The sequence below is a fragment of the Aythya ferina genome (genome assembly GCF_964211825.1).
Source record: "Aythya ferina genome assembly, chromosome: 2".
NCBI lineage: Eukaryota > Metazoa > Chordata > Aves > Anseriformes > Anatidae > Aythya > Aythya ferina.
Window position 1 is genome coordinate 115,171,278 of NC_140297.1, and position 19,545 is coordinate 115,190,822.

A 19,545-nucleotide genomic window follows, 5' to 3' on the forward strand; every position below is an offset into this window, starting at 1 on the left:
TTTTGGACACACAAAGCACTGAAGCTCTTTCAAGTACATTACTTTTTATCCTTCTCCCTGTTTGTTTGTGTTTTTTTTTTCTTTTTTTTTCTTTTTTTTTTTTTTTTCCATGTACAATAATATCACAAAGTTTTATAACTCCTGGATGTTTCTCCTTTGTCAGTCTATACTTTTCCCCCTGTCTAAAAGGATCCTAAGCTTATCAGGGGGTCACAGACTAAGAAACATGCATCATTTTTCAGGCTGTGATGTCAACTGCTTCGTTTCTAGGAAGCTGGAGTAGAAATTCTATTGACAGGAACTATTCCGGGGACTGCTATGGGAAAATTCAGCATCATTCTCCAGCCTTCCACTGGATGGACCCTGTTCCTTATTCTTAAAGTAGCTTAGGGAGCAGTGTTCCCTAATTTACAGTCAGTGTTCCCAATTTACAGTCAGTTTATATTTGTATCTCTACATAGAAATAATGTATTAAAAAAATGGCACCGAATCTGGAAGACTAAATTCACATCTGTGATGTCTACTTGCCTATTCTAATCAACAAAAATTTGTAAATTTAATTTTCTATGGCTGTGGTAGAAGGCTTAGAGGAAACCGAAGGCTGATATTAATCCTTTGGTCAAAAAGTCTGGAAAATGGTGTTCTGGACCTGGGCTTCAAAAATCATAGCACTCAATAGGAAGTCTTTCATTGCTGCTGCAAGTAAACTATGCCTTAGCTGTTTGGGAACTGGGAATAAATCCTGTGAAATGAGAAGCCATTCTGCAAAATAGATGGCATTAATATGTGCCCTATGGGAAGAAATATAAATAGTTCATAAATATATCGTACTTCTAAGTGGGAAATGAGAGGGATGTTATTAAAAAAAAGCCCGAGAAATTGCTAAATGATGCCTCATGATGTTGAATGTTTGAAGCACTCACCAAGCAGAGGCTGAATACATGCAATTTATCTTCAAAAATAAGAAGTTTGATGTGACATTCCATCAAACTTTTAGTGGGTTTTACTTGCAGATGTACACAGTGCAAATACTATACCCAGGCATGAAACTATAGCTTATTGTAATTCCATCTTCTCTTACCTGTACTTTTGCATCTCCAAGTACAACAATGATTAACAGACAAAGAATATCATCCCAAATACTTACATCTTAATTTGTCCATGATCTTTCCTCCACAAAGAGTCGCCAAGGCCATTTTGACTGCAAAAACTGAAATTTTGCCATGTCCTTCCCTGTTCAAAAGTAGAAAGTAGACATATTTTGTAATATGGACCTTTCAATTTCATATATTTATCATTGAGATGACACATTGTAATGCACACTATATGTGGATTCACGTAAAAAGAAATCAGACCTTTAAAATCAAAAGTTTGTTTTGCAGGAGCACACATCTATACATTGCTCTGTAAAGATCTCAGAAGTGATTTATTACGTATACGAACATGTATATGCATCTCAATATTAAAGTGTTTATCTCATTATGCATTAAGATAATGATTCTTACTGCTGTTTGTGCCACAGCAGCACCGAAGGACACCTATCACACTCGAGGTCTCCCTATCTGAAGAGCCCTTTGTGTTTTCTATCACCAAACGACTGCAAATGAATGCAAAAATTAACACTCTGGGAGCAAAAGTGAAAAAAATGAGAAAAGGATCACAGGATTACAAAAGCTGGGTATTGTACCCATTAATACATCCTAGAAACTTTAAATGATACACCTGACCCCCATGAACTTATAAGGACTTTGCTGAAAAATGTTGAAAGAACATGCATCCAGAATGGGCAAAGGACATTTGCGGTGGTATGTAGAAGACTCTTGTCTCTGATTAGTTCAGGTTGAGGCTACACCTGGCTCTCTACTTTCACCTTAAAATGAATACTATTAAAGTCCAAATATGCATAAGAATATGCCATATAGGCAAAGAGACATTTTTTTCCTGTAAATTTAGTCGAGTTCAGGTAGGAAAAAAAAGATTCCTTTTCCTCCTTTGAACATATACAGTACTCTCAAGATGTTTACCTTTCACACATTGCTACCTCTTCATTTAACTGTCCTCAAGCATTCAATGGCTTAACTTCATTGCTCCTCTTGCTATATTCTCTTATTCTCCCCCCATAGTCCTGATGGCACCCAATGGTTATCTACCATTATAGAAACCTTGGTATATTCCAGTTGTCCGAGTAATATATTAGTTGACACACTGCAAGGCACTCAGCTCCTAAAAGTACTATCCCTTAAGTTTAGGCACTCAGCTCCTAAAAGTACTATCCCTTAAGTTTAGGCAAAACTAAATGTTCACAGGAACTGCAGAAAAAAAATGTTATAACGCTCAGTCCCTGAGATGAGAATAATCAGACTCTTTTAAGCTCATCTGCTTTTTAAAATTCATTTTTTTTCCCCTTTGCCATTCAAATGTTGAAATGTGAGTTTTTTCCTTGAATCCTCGGAGTCTTATTATAAGGCAGTCCAAGTCCACATCGCACTGGCACATTTATCTATCATCCAAGCTCCTCAGCATTACTTAGTAGCTTTGCATATATCTTTTTAATAACATCAGCAAAAAGACATTGCCATCATGTTAAAAAAAAAAAAGAAAAAAAAAGAGACATTCTCAGCCACTATCTGTGAGCTTAACAAAATGACACCTATGTTCCCTTCCAAACTCTACTGATAGGGCTAATGATGGGGACAGATAATACAGTTAGTTTTGTGTCATTTTGAAGTGGAGGTTCTGTAATATTCAGTGTTTAGCAGGGAGCATTATGTTTATAAGGTATTTCCCGTTAATATATATATTTATATCTTAAATAAGATTAACTGCACTGGCAATAGCAATACATTGAAATTTAGCTCTCCATCAATGTTTATGAAATTATTCCGTTGATTGTCGCTCATAATTTTAATGAATAAACTTATGTCTGATCAGAGATAAAATATTAACTGATTCTGGAGAGACAAAGGGACTGTGATTGTGTATCCCTCTGCTAACCCCAAAGCAGACTAATACAGTAATACATGCATATGTTGCAGACATGCATGGCATGCTCATTTTAGTACATTAAAGCATGCTACATGCTTCATGGCTATGTTCATTCTTAAGTCACTCTGACTTTACAAAATGAGCCAGTTTCCTAAGCTTGGCTAGCTAATCTGTAGGGTTCAGTGAATTAGGTTTGGGTTTAGTACAATGTAATACATAATTTTAAATATTAATTCTAAATATTCTTTACACATTTACAACTCTGCTTTTTGTCAGAAAATCACCTAGAGATGCAGACAAAATGAAATAAATTCACCACTTCAGTATTTAAGATATAAATCTTTACTACATTCTATAAAGCTGGCTTTGGTGCACATTTACTTTTTCATTACATTGTGTTCTCTTTGACTGGCTTCATAAGATTAAAATCCCAGTACAGGAATTTAAGAATTTATTCCAGCCTTCTGCATTTCCTTCCTTTGTTGGTCAGGCTCTAATCTGTGCAAACAAATTGTAGGCATGGCTGAGAATTTGGTCATTTGGCATTCTTTTGGGGCATGTTACCCTTTAGACCTCTGGGAGTCTTTCTGCACTGTTTTATCATGAGGTTTTTACCTGACTTTAAAAGAAATGTTACACTAAAGAAAAATAAATGCTAAGCGGAAGCAATAGCATTATTAAGAAGCAGTGGAAGAACTTGAGGAAAAAATAAATCCCATGTGGAAGTGCTTCAGATTTAGATATCTTTCCCAGTAGGTTTAGTTACATTTACTAACAGGATTGTATTCTTGAGTGGCAGGCTCATCAACTCGCCTTCAGCTTTCCACCCCAGAGCCACTGGCATTTCCTGTACTCAAACAGCTATGGAACAGAGGAAAAGGAAAAAAAAAAAGATTTCATTTATCTCTTCAATCTCTCAGTTTGAGTTGATCAGTTTTGACATTGTATTTTGTATCAGTCATTTGTATTCATAAAAGCATCACTAGAGCCTGTACAAATTCAATTTGCCCTCCAAATATGTATGTGTGTGTGCATACATATACAAATATGCATGCATAAATATATGCGACTGATAAACAGACAAGATAATATGGCCTAGGACTTTCCAGTATTGCTTGGATCTAGGAGTGCCCTAAGCTGTTGCTGAGCACTAGATGCCCTTGACTGGCAGCAGTGGGACATCGCACTGTTTGTGGCACAAAAACAAATGCCAAAGAAGCGGCTCACAGCAGCATGAAGTCCTCTACTCAAGTCGGCACTCCCTGAATGAAGCTTTAGGCTGGCTAATGTAAAGAGAGATAAATTCTACTAGTGGAAATTGGAGAGGACAGAAAATATTTTGATTTATAAAGCACCCCTCTTCCAGCAGTTACTCGTCAGTTCCCTACAGAAAAGCACTAGAAGTGTTAATGATGGCCCAGGCAACTGTTGGAGCTGATGTGCACTTAGCAGCAGCACAGGATAGAGTACTTAGAGAAGGGAATGATGGCCAGGGCACAAAGGTTACCTCCTGCTGCTTGGGGGAAAAAGGGCAAAAAATAATACATGCTTTTAGACACCAGAGCAGAGCAGAAGGTTTCTTCTCTAAATGTGTGACTGCAGAGAGAGATGGACTCTCTCCAGAGCAAGGAACCCCCCCCAGACTGCTTGATAAACTTCCCCCTGGTGCTCTCCATCACCTCTTTGTGTTACCTTTTCCAAAAGTTGGAAAATTTCTTCAGTTATATGTGGACCTCCTTGTACCCACGTTAATTAGGGCAATGACAGCTGTAATGTCAGAGGCTGTAATTACAAATTCCCATTTTCACAAATAGGTTTCAGGTATGAAATTATTGGAATCAAGCTAAATTCTTTCATTTTGGAAAGCAAAATTTGTAACAGCCAAATCTCTTAAATACACTGTTTTGCAGGACTTCATTCCTAAAAACCAGCCAGACTGTATCACTTCCAAGGATTAGCAAAGGTGGAGAAGAGAGGCAATTAAACACTTCACAGCTCCAAATGGATGGCCAAGCAAGACATTATATTTCCAAAACAGATACTGAACATCTTTACATGTTGAACTCAGCATGGCTCTAATGTACATTTGATTAAAAAGGGCATATATTTCCTCTTTTCTCTGCAGAAGCCTAGCCCCTACAACTAGATTTAGTTTGTTTCATCGCCCAGAGCTCACAGCTCCAATCATTAGACAAATGTGTCAAGGAACAGAAAAATCTGCTATGATCTTGTCAGTCAAACTTTGCAGCAAGAACAGCTGTATTGCAATACTGAGTAAGTGCTGAAGATGACCTAGCACAGAATATCTTACAGTCTGTATAATAAGAGTCTTTTTAGGAACTGCTTTATTGAATGAGGCTGACAATCCACCTAGCTGGCTGTCCAGGCTTTGACATGTCTTGGGATGATTTTTTCTGAGAGGTTTGAACTTGTCATCCTGTTACATAGTACTTTTGTGCCAGTAAAGGAAGTATGCTATTACTACATACAGCCAGTTTATCACCTGAGGCCTCAAAGCAAAAGCTATTGCCCAATTTTCATGTGCAGTTAAAACTGCAGATCAGGCACATTTTTGTCCAGAATCTTTAAAGTCAGACGTGTTCACTGTTTTTTGTCTATCAGGGTCCTCTATGACATGATAATGAATTTCATACACTGGGGCAAACTAATTGGAATGGCACTTGTGTCTATGAACTTTGATTTTGTTGACTTGCAGTTTTATGAGGTTGCATTTTGATTTTGGCTTAGCATGATGGAGCACTACTGTCAGTGTAACATGAAATCTCACACACTGTAATTTTTCCTCACTTTTTCCTTCCTTTGGGATCAAGCAGTACAGAGATATAATTATCTGCAGGCCTAAGGAATCCCCAGAGACATGAAAAAATCTGTGTTTCATAGAATTGGGATGAATTCTCAGTACTGGCAGTAGGCAAGCTTGCCAACATGCCATGGCATTGCACAACAGTTCCTCTGAGGCTTGCTGGCCAGACTCTAGCTCCTGAGAAGAAAACAGTATTGCAGACCTAGAAAAATGCCCCCTGCCAGAGGGCAGAGAAACCTGCCAGGTTTTCAGTGGGCTATAAATGAAGGAAGAAGCTCTGTTTAAAGCTCAGAGGATCTTCAGCCTGTTGCTGACAGATTCCCAGCCTAGTACACATGGGGCAGCACACATTGACTAGAGCAGAATAAATGAGAGAGTGGTTAGGCATGTTGGATTTCAAATCACATATTCACTTGTCCCTTGTTGTCCTTTCATACATGCTAAGTGACAGACTACACTTCTCCACTCCCTTTCTTTGCATTTCACATGGGACACGAGGAACCGAACAATCTCTTCTGGAACTGCCCAGAGCACAGCAGGAACAGCTTTTGCTCTGCATAGCCACAGACGCCAAAAAAGTCTGTGATAGCTTTGAACAGCATTCACATTTATACTGAAGAACTATTATGCTGTTTTGGTCTTAGAAAGCTGTTCTGCTTTTTCTATGGTTTGTTTTTTGTTGTTGTTGCTGTTGTCTGTGTTCATAGAATCAAATGTGATCTTATTAACATTCATTAAAGAGAAGGAATAATTCCTCACAATCTGGAATTTTGGATGGCATTTGAGAAAGGCCGCCCATTTCCTGAAAACACAAGGCTAAAAAACTAAGGAGTAAACCCAGGTCAAAGCCAACAGGACTATTTCAGGGGTGACTACTGGGATTTCAGCATGACTCATGCACCTAATAAAACCCTTGTTCCCATCCAAGAAGGCTCTAGGGTAATTTAGTTTAACTGCCTGGTTTCTTTAGATGAGGGAAGGACATGGAGAGAAAGAACCCGGCCTCACAGCCCCACGCCTGTTTCTTCCTATATCCAACGTATGGCTTCTGTGTGAGCATGGGACCACCAGAAAAGGCCTTGCTCCTCCTTCTCCTAACTACTAAGTCAAATGAACCAAACACCAGATATTTGTAGCATTTCAACTAAGGTCATATGCAGCCGCTACCCTTCCTGGACCCCAAAGCAGAGTGTGTTTTCCTCAGGGCCCTCCGGCTGTCTCTGCCCTCCTGGGAAACGCATCCCGTGCGCCCTGCCTGGAGGCAGCTGCGTGAGGAGGACTGCCTCAAGGTTACAGCCTCCTCACCTGCAGATCCTGACAGGAGCCCCAAACAGGTCACAACACACAGAATGTGTGATGTTGTGCTCAGGGAAAGCAAAACCGTGCCCTTCAGATTTTCTGTTTCCCTACAGAGGAGTAAAACCCTTCCCTCCATTTTGCTGCGAGCAGCCTTGACATCGAGCTGACATCTTTACCCCCGCTGCAGAGAGCTACAGAACAAGCACGTTATCGCAGCTCTTGCTTCCATGGCCCTGGGCCTTGTGTTTATCAGCTGGGAAGCGTTTTGCTTGCAGCATGCACCGATGCACGTGTCCGGCCATTTCCATTGTCCTTTAGTGCTCTTGTCACAGCTGCAACGGCATAAATTAAAGCGCCTGCTCCCTGTTTTACTGCCCTTGAGAGGGGAAAAATATTCCTGAAGGCTCCGGTTTCACAACTGATTGACTTCTTGTTTTTCCCTCGGAGCGGCCGGAGGGGAGGCTGGGTGCAGCCCTGTCATGTGGAACAAGTACTTTTTCTCCCCGTTGCCATGGCGACTGAGCCGCCCGGCTGATCTGGCTCCAAAAGGTGCAAGCCAGCACCAGGCCGTCAAGCCAGAGGATGGAAAGGGGAGGGGAAGAGAGGGGCAGCATCTTTATTTTAGGGTGTCACGACAGCATTTTCAGCTGGTGAATTTTCAAAATATAAGCCATATAAGGAGATAAATTGCAGATATAACCACTGTTCTCCAATAATTTGTTTCTGAGGATTTTGAACACGGCAATGCGGGTTGATGTCTACATATCCACTAACTATAATATGTATACACGGTACACTTGTTAAGGTAAGTGGCTCGCTCTATCTTGAACTTTTCCTTTCTGTAATACAGGTCCCATGCAGTAATAAACAACATGAATTTCAATTTCACCTCCTGGTCTTTATCCTATTTCTGTCATGGTCTCAAAATCATGCTGCACTGGCATGAGCCAGAAAAAAAAAAATTGCTTACAGCTGCAAGAACTTGCAGGAAAATGAGCTCTTTCCAAATAATGAGCTATTAACCCCTGTCACTGCTGCAGAGTCATTGCAGTGGTGTCAGCCACTGCTATGTCAATAAATAACTACGCAAATTAGAAGTGGATGTAAATTCGTTTCTGTAGATAATTCCTCTTTGATATAAACTGGAACAAATCTGAGTAACTGGATGAAAACACAGTTGTGCTGAATTTGGCTCAGCAGAAAGGAAAGTAGAGGTCCTTAATTTTAGGTTCTCTCCCTAGTTAGCACTATTCACATGCTCATTATTTGGGTCAGAATATAGCTCATTGAATTGTTTTCCAGAGATATTTCCGGAGCTAGCAAAATCCTTTTGCCAGTCAGGAAAGGAGGGAAGCCCGTGTGGGTACTGAAGGCACACTTACGGATCAAAGGCCGCCAGCAAGAAGTTCAGCAGTAAGCTGATGGACTGCTCCACATTGATCTGGTGGGTTGTCGGCATCCGTTTGTTGAGCTGGTAGAAAATCGTCGAAATCACAGCTTCGAGGCGAGCCACGTTCAGTTCGATGTTGGGGTCCAGGTTGTTGAGGGCATTTTCTCGCAGTGCTTCTATCACGTTCCAGATGTCCACCAGGTGCACTAGGGGACAGCACACAGACAGTCAGGGGGACACACTCCTGAGCACACCACACCGTGGGGATAACACCATCATGCAGGACATGATCTTTGAATAATGAAATGAATGAATGCGTTTTCCATCATTGAGAATTAAACTTGGTAAAGGGAAGAGCAAATAAAAATCAAATCCGTTAATATGCAAACAATATATTGATATAATTAGCTGCAATAAGTACAACTTCAGCTCAGGAAACCACTTCTTATTGTATAAAGTGTTCAAGTAAAAATCTATATTTTACTGAAATCACTGGAAGGTAAACATATGCTAATTGTTTTTCTGAACCATGCCTCTATGAATACCCATTCAGAAATTACTCTTAGATATTAATTTGCATAGCAGATGGGCTTTTCGGAAGATCCTACGAATACTAAGTGCTTAACACACACTGACATTTTGAAAATTCTTTTCAGCAATTTGTACTGAAGGCAAAATATTTTACAGAAACAGAATTGCAATTGAGTCAGGGTAGACAAGCCACATTTAAATAAAGTACACATAAGGAGCGATCCCAAAGTCATATTTTGGTCTTCTAAATATATTTGCCAAATGATTTGTTAAATCTCTCTCTTTGATAAAGTCCTGGTCTAAGCTGAATTTCACGGGGGCTGGTTTTGCCTGCAAGGACAGCTTAAAGGACAATCTCTGCTCAACCCTCACATTGTATCTGAACAAAAATCTTGTTTGCGTAGCACTGTTATTGTGACAGTATGATCAGCTTGCTGCAAATTGGTATTTCTTGAAATGGTGGACCATGCCAAAAATTAAAAAAACCCACACTCATTTGAAATCTGGATTTAGTTCAAACTCGAACTCAAAGAATCATCTCTCTCTTTCTCTCTCTCTCTCAGTCTTAAGTATTACCTTCTTTCCTACTAAATTTTCAATGGAAAACAAACCATGAGGCTCAGGGTGCAAATTCTCTCTTTTTACTAGATAAAGTACTGTACGGTTCCTATTACTTAGCATGGTGATACGTCTTCATTTCAAGAGCCACCCATATCTGGAATCCACCATTTTATTGTGGATAGAGAAATTTAATTCTAATCCTCATCATTATATTTTTACTTGCATGGTTTGAAGGCAGTGTCTCAGACTGCAATGTGACATGATAGTCTGGTGGCAGAGAAATGTAAACTGTCACTAGCTAGATAAATGAAACCAGATATACTGTCTTTTTACTTAGTCTAGAATTTTCCCAGTGATTGGGTTTCTTTCCTTCTACCTTAGGGGAAAAAAAAAATCTGCTACTGCTGTGTAAGCTGCAACACCCAAGGAAGAAAACAGAGCATACAGGTGAGTGACAATAGCAGCAGCAATTACTTCAGGCATTATACAAAGCACTTTTCCACTTGATTGGGAAAAACTGCAAGATGTTACACTTAATTGTTTATTTGGCCTTTGTACTAGAAACTTCTACGGCTGACCTTGTATGCTGTCAGGAGATTGTCTTGAGAGACACATCCTGAATTAAGCCAGGCAGGGAATCACACAACTTCTCTTTGGATCCTTTTAATACGGCCATGCCCATTCCCATTCAATCAGTTTTTACTGTCAAGTTGCCACTAAAATAATCTGGGTAAATGGGAGATGAACAATCCCAAGGAAGACAGCTGGCACATATTACCTGCCCCTTTTTGGGAAGCTTCTCCACATGGCTCAGGGGATGGAAGAAGTCACCAGAAAGCAGGCCATTGGATGGTACAGAAGAGTTTTTTACAGAGAGAAGAGTTAATGAGAGTTTCCTACTCTGGGCCACCAGTATAAGGCAGCCAAGGAAGAAATATAGGGTGATATGCTGAAAGATGCAGCTAATAGCCAAACCATGGGCCTGTATTTTGTGGCCTTATTAAGAAAGGAAAGGCAAGCAGAAAGCAGAAGGCTAAGTGTGATATTTCTCCCAAGGTCTATCTGCCGCTGTCCATGAGGATGGTCCCTGGTAGTTCAGATAAGTAGACGAAGGAGAAGGTCCTTACACCAGCAGTGTCACCAGGAGGGTTTCTGGGTGCTGGGGTATGCATGCGACCTGTCAAACCTGGGTTGTAGCTACACTGGAAAGGTGGCAATGAGAGAAATTACAAGGCATAAGAAACAGCAGAAAGGGAGACATACGTATGCAGATGGCTAACCTTAACTTGAGGCTCCACTAACAAGAGAGCGACCCCAGAAAGAGCATAAACAGGGTTACTAGATGAGCAGCACTGCTGACAGAGGCAGAAATTACTAGGGCAACCCTATCATAAATACTGAGTAAGGATGTAAAATCAGCACCATTGTGGCCAGTGGGAAAGGAATAAACAGGGACAGGCTGTTTATTTGGGAGTGGATGAGAATGGTAAATGAAAAAAAAAAAAAAAAGAAAGAAAATAAAACATGGCAGTGGAAAAAGAGAACATAAAGGGTAATAAATCATGTCATCAGGGCTGCTTGAGTGTACATCTCAAGCAGCCTCAAACCTGATCATTGCAAATGAACAAACACAGAGATAAGCCCCTTGTCCTGGCCATTTACATACCTGGTTTACTTCTGCAGTTGTGGGGAACTGCAATGGTTTTCCTAGCATTGATAAAAGGCCATCCAGGCAGGATGAACCAGACTTCCAGGCTCCCTAACAGTGAGAACTGAACACAGCATTTTACCTTTAATTGCCGGATCCTATTAGCAGAAAACACTTGAATAAGAGAGCATGGAGGAAAACACCTGGCATAAGGAATGAAGTGGAAATGGGGAATGGTGTCTTTATTCTTCATGTGATCCAGTACTGATATTATGTGGCTGTCTAATTTTCATGAGTTTCTTCTTTTCCCACTGATACTATATCATACCCAGAGTTAGTTTTGGTGATGGTCCTCAGAATGGAAATATCCAGAGGCTAGCAGAGGTGGGACTAATAATATCAATACACTAACACATTTGAGAGAAAAATATTGTTTTTAGCACTAACTTTAACTTGAAAGACTCACAGGCTATCCTGGTATTCATTGGTATGCCACAAAGGTAGGGCATGCGTCTAAGAAAGTGATTTAGTGGAAATTACATAGCAGTAACTGTCCCCCACCCACCATAAAGTATTAGTCTCAAGGAACTGCTGTGCGTTTGCACCATAAATAATTTCACTTAGGCTTTTTTTCCAGAAACACTTTGGTTCCACTTGAAGCCAAATAAACAACAATCCTACTGCACCATTTTATTTTTCATTTTACTCATGAATTTCTAATCTCTTTACAGAGGCTAGAAAGCAACGCTTCCTGGAGGAGGAAGTGAAAGATGGACAAGATCCAGACTTTTTAACAAGATCTGCTAATTTTAAAAATATATGTTTAAACGCCTAGCAGAAAACCACAAGGAGATATTGTTAGATTGCTGTATGGAGGACTGAAGACCCTGGCCTTTACTCAAGTCAGTTGTTATGGGCAGGATTTTGCCCACCTGAATTTAAATGTCAGAAAACAGATGTCAAGTGTCAGCTGGTGATCAAGGCTCCCTCTACGACTGGTGAAAGGAACAGGCATCCAAAACGGCTGTTTGGAGACAAGTGGGATGAACACTGCTTTGAAGGTGCCTCTGTTTCTTCATTGACTACAAAGCGTGCGGGAGCTGTGACCTCAGGGCTGGCAAGGTTAACGGAGACGAATCCCACACCTTGTTCTTTAAACGTCAAGAAAAGATGTCTTTTCTGTTCTGACTACCACATGGCCTAGAATAATTAGTTTTTACAGAAAATATGAATAATAAATATTGTGATCTGTATAAATAGCTACCAGATCCTGTCATAGCCACAGCCTCCGCATCCCTTGACCTAGCACAGATTGCATCTGGGTCTAGTACCCTGCTGAATACTATTTTTAAAAAAATTTACTCACGTAGTAAGCAGGCTTAAGTATTATACCATGTTGCCAAGTCAACCTATCAATGCTGGGAAAAAGCAGACAAAAACACAGGCCTCTGTAAGCTCCTCTTTATCCATTTGTACTATTAGAAACTTATGACAGTATCAATCTACAGCTAATAAGGTATCTGTAGGGTCACACCCTTTTTAATATAAGAACAAAATGTTAATCCTGCAAACTTTGCATAAGCTTACTTTCCTCTCATTTTAATTTTCATCCTCTCTGCTGCCCATTTCCTACAGCATCTGTTATGCCATGTATTTATTCATCCATCCCGGAGATTGTCTTAACCTCACTGAAGAAGGCATTTCTCCTTACTTTGTACCATATTACACATAGGGCAATAAAACCTGAATCTGATTTCTAAGTACTGTGGTGATAGGAAGTTTGCTGCAAAACTAGCTTATGGAAGCAAGAGAGCATTCTTTCCTCTATAATCTGACCTAATGCCTTCAACAAAGTCAAACCTTGCAAGTTAATTATCTTCTTTTTTTTTTTTTTTTTTTTTTTTTCTTCACAGCTACTGTTGCTGCTTTTGCTGCCTTGCCCACATTTCCCCCTAAGAAGGGGATTACCCCTCAGCATGAGGAAGATGCCCTTTCTGAAACGGATCTCCTAAGCTGCAGAATCTGGCAGTTGTTTTTACAGTGCCACCAAGCTATCATTAGACATTAGGATAAAAAGCAGCTTGTGTATAGCAACTATGTAGAATAAAGCAACTCAAAACCATACAGCCCAGCCAAACTCCAAGGACTCTTCAGGAAGGCTGCCCACTCTGTACACTGCAGAGCTACCCAGGTATAGCAAATCTTCCTCATCTGCCTGTTGTCTGGAAAAAATGTAGTCGATTTCCACAAGCAAATGCTCAACTAGCATTTCCCCTCCGATTTTTTATTGTGATTTCTAAAGTCATGTCTATGCTAAACATCTGCATTATTAGATCTTTTACAGCAAACACTGTCCGCTAATTTAACGTTTATATGAGATTAAATAATATTTAAAGACTGCCGAAGCTGTTTCCGTATTTGAGCACATTCAGCAACAGACAGTGATTAGTGAATGTAAATAAAATTCGGTATCCGTTCAGACAGAAGTGGGACGAGGCAGATGAACAGCACTGCAGATGGCTGCCCTTCACTTCTCCACAGCAATTGTTAGCAACAAATGCACACTTTGAGGAGACATAGCTCAAATTGCAGAGAATTAAGTTTAATGCATGAAAATACACTCCAAATAACAAATGTTATTTCCTTCAGTGAACTCCTTCACCTGTTAAAACAATACTTGGAGAGTGACTGCTACCAGCACATTGTAAATGAATTAGTCTGCCTCTTTTGCAGCATCTAAGTGTGGATGGAAGACGTCTGACTCACTTTGAAGGAGTTTTGCATTTTCCTCTAACTGAAAAGCTTTTAGAGATACCCCTGAAGTTTTATATCCTGCCCTTCTGCCTTTACTCGTGTTCAGAACATCTTTTCCTATCACCTTTTACTACTTCATTACAATGAAAAACAGTAATTAGAAGCCAGAGTGCAGAATTCCACCATCCCACGACTCTGTCAGCAGGTTGATTTGTGGAGGAGGTGTACTCAATACACTGGGAGAGAGGAGAATTTTGGACAAAACGATGTTGTTTACTACAAATATACATGGTAGTTTTACTGATTTTGAACTTCATTCTTTAGCTTCTTCATTAGGAGAAAATCAATGTATTTTTAATTTAATGGCTATTTACAAGTAGTAGTTTTCTGTTTGGTAGATAAAGATGTATCAATAGCCAAAATGTGAGAGAAGAGGTGGACTACTCCCATTTTTTCAGCTTAAAGCAAAGAAATTAAAATTTATTTGTAAGGTGAAAAATGAAGTCTTGTTTCCATCATTTGGTTTATTTAGAATCACTGTGATATACAGAGGCTGTGAGATATAGATAATCTTGGATATATCACTAATCTCAAAGGCAGAAGATTACTTCAAACATCAGTTGTCAAGAAATGATGTTGCTCTAAGCAATCATATAAAAGAAAACTAGTGGAAGTTTATCTTCTAAGAAATAAATAAAATAAAATAAAAAATAAATAAAATAAAATAAAATAAAATAAAATAAAATAAAATAAAATAAAACAAAACCAGTCTGTGTGCTTAAGCTTTCTTAGCATTAAGCTGATCTACTTGTGCAAAAATCCTCATCTCTTCTACCGCACTTTTGGTATTCCACCTGAACCATGAACTCTACAATGCTATCTTTCCATTTATTATTAAATGAACGTGGAAGAGAAGATTACATTTAATCAAACAAGGGAAGCGACTAAATTAGGGCTTTAATAATCAATTCAAATTTACTTAACGTACAGTAGGTCTAACTAAATCTAAGTTAAACATGCCAACAGAATAGCTACAACAGAATTCTGCCTTGACAGATTTTTGTTTGTTGGTGAATAGATGAAAAACTTTTTAAAAAGCATTTATCTAAATTATTTCTAAAATCTAAGGTGATGTTTCATTAAAAAATTTAGTTCAGCAATGGACTTACAGACATGCCTGAGCTTAAACATACTAGCACTGTCACTTGAAATCGGTGGCACTTGTATGCCAGGTATTTCACACAGATTTCATTAAAAGTGACAGATTTATGCTTCCTTGTCTTAACAATACCCAAAATATTACAAAATATGTTAGATGATTCTTCTTTTTCAGACTAGAATCCGTGAATGCATCGCAAATCAGGGTGTTGGAGCTGTTTGTCATCGTTGTTATGAAGCCCTGGAAAGTTGCTCACTCTTCCTGCTCCTCTCCTCTTTCCTGCTGCCAGGGGGGTAGCAGAGCACTGAGCAAGGTGTGTTTTCCCACTAAATGACACCTCTTTGTGGCCAAGCTGCCCCTCAAATCCAGCAGCCACAGCATGCTAGTGAAAGCTTTATCTATGTGTCCTACCACTACACAGACGAATGTGCCAGCTACAGTGGTTTGCAATGTTTCACGTTTTCTGGTGCCAAATTACATGAAAAAGAAAATATACCAGGGTGTTGCTGCTGCTCAGGGCGATAAATGGGGTATGCAGCTCTTTGGCTGGGTATGTCTGGTGACAGATGCCACCCTACATGGCCTGGCACACCCAGGCTATGCTCATTGCCCAAATATCTGAGCCTGCACTCTGCCTACACTTGGAAACATCCTCTATGCTCCTATTTCTGCTCCCACATCTCTTGAGCTCCCCTCTACTCCTCTTATCTACCTCTCTGCTGCCAGACAGTTTATACAGCACAGGGATTTCTAGCACAGCTGCGCACCCATTAAGCAGCTAACCCAACAAGCTTGGTGTGCCCTGGGCTACTTCTGACTGCTCTGAAAGCTGTTAACATCTCTTGGGCCTTTGCTTTCCAAAAAGTGAGAGTAGTGGACATCTAGGTTGTCAGTGCATATATGAATTTGTCATTATCAAAATGTGTTTCATTGCATCTTTCTGCCATTTCAAGGGATTTCTAGGTTTTGTAGATGTAGTGATTGCAGAGTAAACACTTTAAGCTTAAAAAAGTAATTAAAAAAATGTTCAGAATGCTTACTGCTATGCTATTCCGATCCCCAAATGCTTTAATTTCTACGGAAAATTCAGGGTACTACACAAAAAGAAATCTAAAGAGTTTAGATATCTGTGTTGTAGCTCTATATAATAGTTTGAAATAGGATGATTCACTGATAAATTGATAACCTAGAGTAACCAGAGCCAATATTTACTTCTTTCTTTGTAAAATTGAAGTCTTGTCAAAGACAGCCCATCTGGAGCTGAGTTTGGCAGGGGATGTAAAGGGTAACAAGAAAGGCTTCTACAAGTACAGCAGCAGCATAAGAAAGATTTGGGAAAATGTAGGCCACTGCCCTAATACTGGGGCTGAAGCTGTTGAACACCTTCATTAATGGCCTGGATGATGAGACAGTGTGCACTCACAGCAAGTTTGCAGCTGATGAAAAACAAGGAAAAGGTGGCTAGTATACCTGATGGTCGTTCTGCCATTCAGAGGGGTCTGGACAGGCTGAGTGAGGTGGGACTGTTCAGCCTGGAGGAGAGAATGCTCAAGGAGATCTTATCAGTGTGTATAAATATTTGATGCAAGGGAGTAAAGAAGATGGAGCTAGACTCTTCTCAGGGAAAGGATAGTGAAAGGATGGAAAGCAATGGGGCACTAAAAATTCAACAAAGTCCATTTAAATGTATGGGACAAAATGTCATTGTTAAGGCCACCAAACACTGTGATAGGTTGTCCAGAAAAGCTGTGGAGTCTCCATCCTCAGAGATAACCCAACTGGACATAGACCTGAGCAACCTGCTCTAGGGTGACCCTGCCACCTGTTGAGCCACCAATTTTCTATAAAGACATTGATCAAGTAAGCTGAGCTCTAGGTCCCTTTTCTGATACATGCAGGCAAACTCAAAACAAAACAAAACAAAACAAAAACCAACCAACCAACCAAAAAACAACAAAAAAAAACAACTACCAGAGCCTGCCTTGAGACACCTTGAACACTTGAGAAAGAGTCCTCTGCATCCTCAAGATGTTTTATGTCAGGCATACAGAGGGCAGGTGTGTGGTGTACACTAGCTCAGCAGAAAGCTGGAGTGAGGCAATCTACTTCTGCCTACCCACCCCACTGACAGATACCCACAGCGAGGAGTAGTGTGCGGATAAGTAACTAAACACTCAGACCAGCCAACTGAAACATCCTTCTTCCAAACTACCGTGCATATGGAGCAATTCAGACGTTCTTGGTCTCCCTGAATTCAGGCAGCTCACCTGCCCACATGGCACACATCCCAGAGGACAATCTGGACTTTGTGCAACATGGAGCTTTGAGTCAGTCTGCCTGAGCAATGTACTGCCCGGCAAGACTGGGGTTGTTTGTGCACGTGCAAGCTAACTACATGCACGGGAGATATTTCTGAATGGCTGCTAAAGCTGGCTGCTGGATACCTGGAAATCTGTAGAACAAGATGCATAGAGCTGAGGCACTGACTTTTTCTGGGGGAAAGTTTTAAATCTTCTCCTGTCCACATATCCAGGCTTGCATCCTTGTATCCTTGCCTATTGTTTTGCCCAGAATGAAAAATGAGTTATTGCCAAGCCTTTTGAGACTCTGATCACTACAGCACATTAAACAAATGTATTCTGTTGGAAGTGTCTGTCAACTTGGCCAAGAGCTATTAATGAGATAGAACTGCTAGGATAACTACACACTGAAATGTGGTCTTTTCATCTTTAATATGGCACCTGAAAAAGCCACTAAGATTGTTTGAAGATCTCCGGTAAAATTCTCCTCTTCTACATTAATTTCACTTACAATAAAAGCCCCTTCTCCCCCTGCTGTCATTTCCTGCCTATTTTGTCTCACCTAAATTAACTGAAGACCGAAGGGGTCTGTGTGGGTGGCAGAAGAGGCCATCAGTCTCCCCGGTGAGCACGGCTAATGACAGTCGATCCTGCAAAGGGGAGCGGTGGGTGAGGCACCCTGCAGTGCTGGGATGGGGAAATGCTTGTCGTGTGCTTGTCACCCAGCTGCTGGGAAAGAGCGGTTCTTTTTTTTTTTTTTTTTTTAAACACACTTGGAAATAATTTATTCAAAATGCTGAATGAAGTACGGCATATATAAAATTAAATAATAAAAAATGTAACTCTAAGCCCCTTAATATTTTTATGAGAAACAGGAGAGAACACAGTTAAAATGCTGCACCATTGCTAAGGATTCACAAAGCTTAGATCCTTTGATTACATATCATTTACCTGTTTTAAAAGGTGAACACATTTATGAGTTGAAGATGAAGTCTCAGTATTGGATGTGTTGATACCTATAACCTATACCCAGAAAGTTTGTAAATTTAACCCAAAACAGACAATGGTATTCCTATATTATAAATCTCTATTATGTTTCTATCCCACCCTAACAGTATTCCAATAAGAAATGCTTCATTTGAGGCACTGTGCAATCAGGCCTCAACCTGACTGAACAGTTCCTTCAAATGGGTTTTGCAAGTGCCAGCCTTAAAATAGCCAAAGAATTCACAGGGACATGAGGTAACAAATTTTGGTCAGTAAATACAGATGGTACACAACAGATTACTCATTTCTCTTAAAATAAAGGGTGATTTGCCTTACATCTGAGTTCATAATTCGATTAGTAAAATTATACCATTGCAAATTTTTGATTAGATATAATGCTCCCGTACTATACTGCAGCAAAAATACGTATTAGGAAAAAGATTCTGCACTCCCAAAAGGAGGCAAAAATGTCTCCAGGGTGGGGTGATACTGTATCTGCAGCTGATTTTCAAAGTGCCATCTCTGCTATATGTATCTGGTGACAGAAACTGGATTATGGAGATTTTCAAAAAAATGTTTCCGGAAAAAAATAAAAATGGTTCTGCATTCCTGTTTATGAGATTAAACTAGAAGTTCAGAAATGACTGATTTGAGTGGCAAACCATAATTTTACAGCCTGGCACAACTCAGATTCTGTGTAACAATCCAAGGCAAAAGAGCTTTTAGGGAACAGGCAGGAGGTTGTTCACAAGCCTTCTGCTCACCGTGGTGCTGACCACAGGATGGCACTACTGGGCGCATTTTAGGAAATGAAGCACACATTGGCTATTAAATTTTAACTCTCTATTGGCACAACGTCAAGCAAGCTAACACAAATCAAAGGCTGTGTATTCCCACCGCTGCCTCCAGAAAACTGCCTTGTCCGTGCATTTAGCTGAATAAAGACTATGTGCTTGGAGATTTGGCTGTGTGAATAGCCCATAAAGGCTATCACATCTGATAGGCAAATAATGCCAAACCTCGGAGGTGGAAAGGGCAGAATAATCTTCATGTTGAATGTCCTTATTATGGTGATAAAACCTCCTCCAGAAGTGCGTTTCTTCATGT

The 19,545-nt window shown here is 40.0% G+C and overlaps 1 protein-coding gene across 21 annotated transcripts in view; it reads right to left on the reverse strand.

The window, feature by feature from the left end:
• The window catches only part of DTNA (dystrobrevin alpha), a 219,199-nt gene that overhangs the window by 60,279 nt on the left and 139,375 nt on the right, over positions 1-19,545 (reverse strand). For all 21 annotated transcript variants that reach the window (XM_084510716.1, XM_084510723.1, XM_084510714.1 and 18 more), the window contains 2 exons: positions 8,491-8,704; positions 1,148-1,233 (listed from right to left, as the gene is read on the reverse strand). In XM_084510716.1, coding sequence (XP_084366842.1) covers positions 1,148-1,233; positions 8,491-8,704 — 300 coding nt within the window. The remainder of the gene's footprint in view (positions 1-1,147; positions 1,234-8,490; positions 8,705-19,545) is intronic.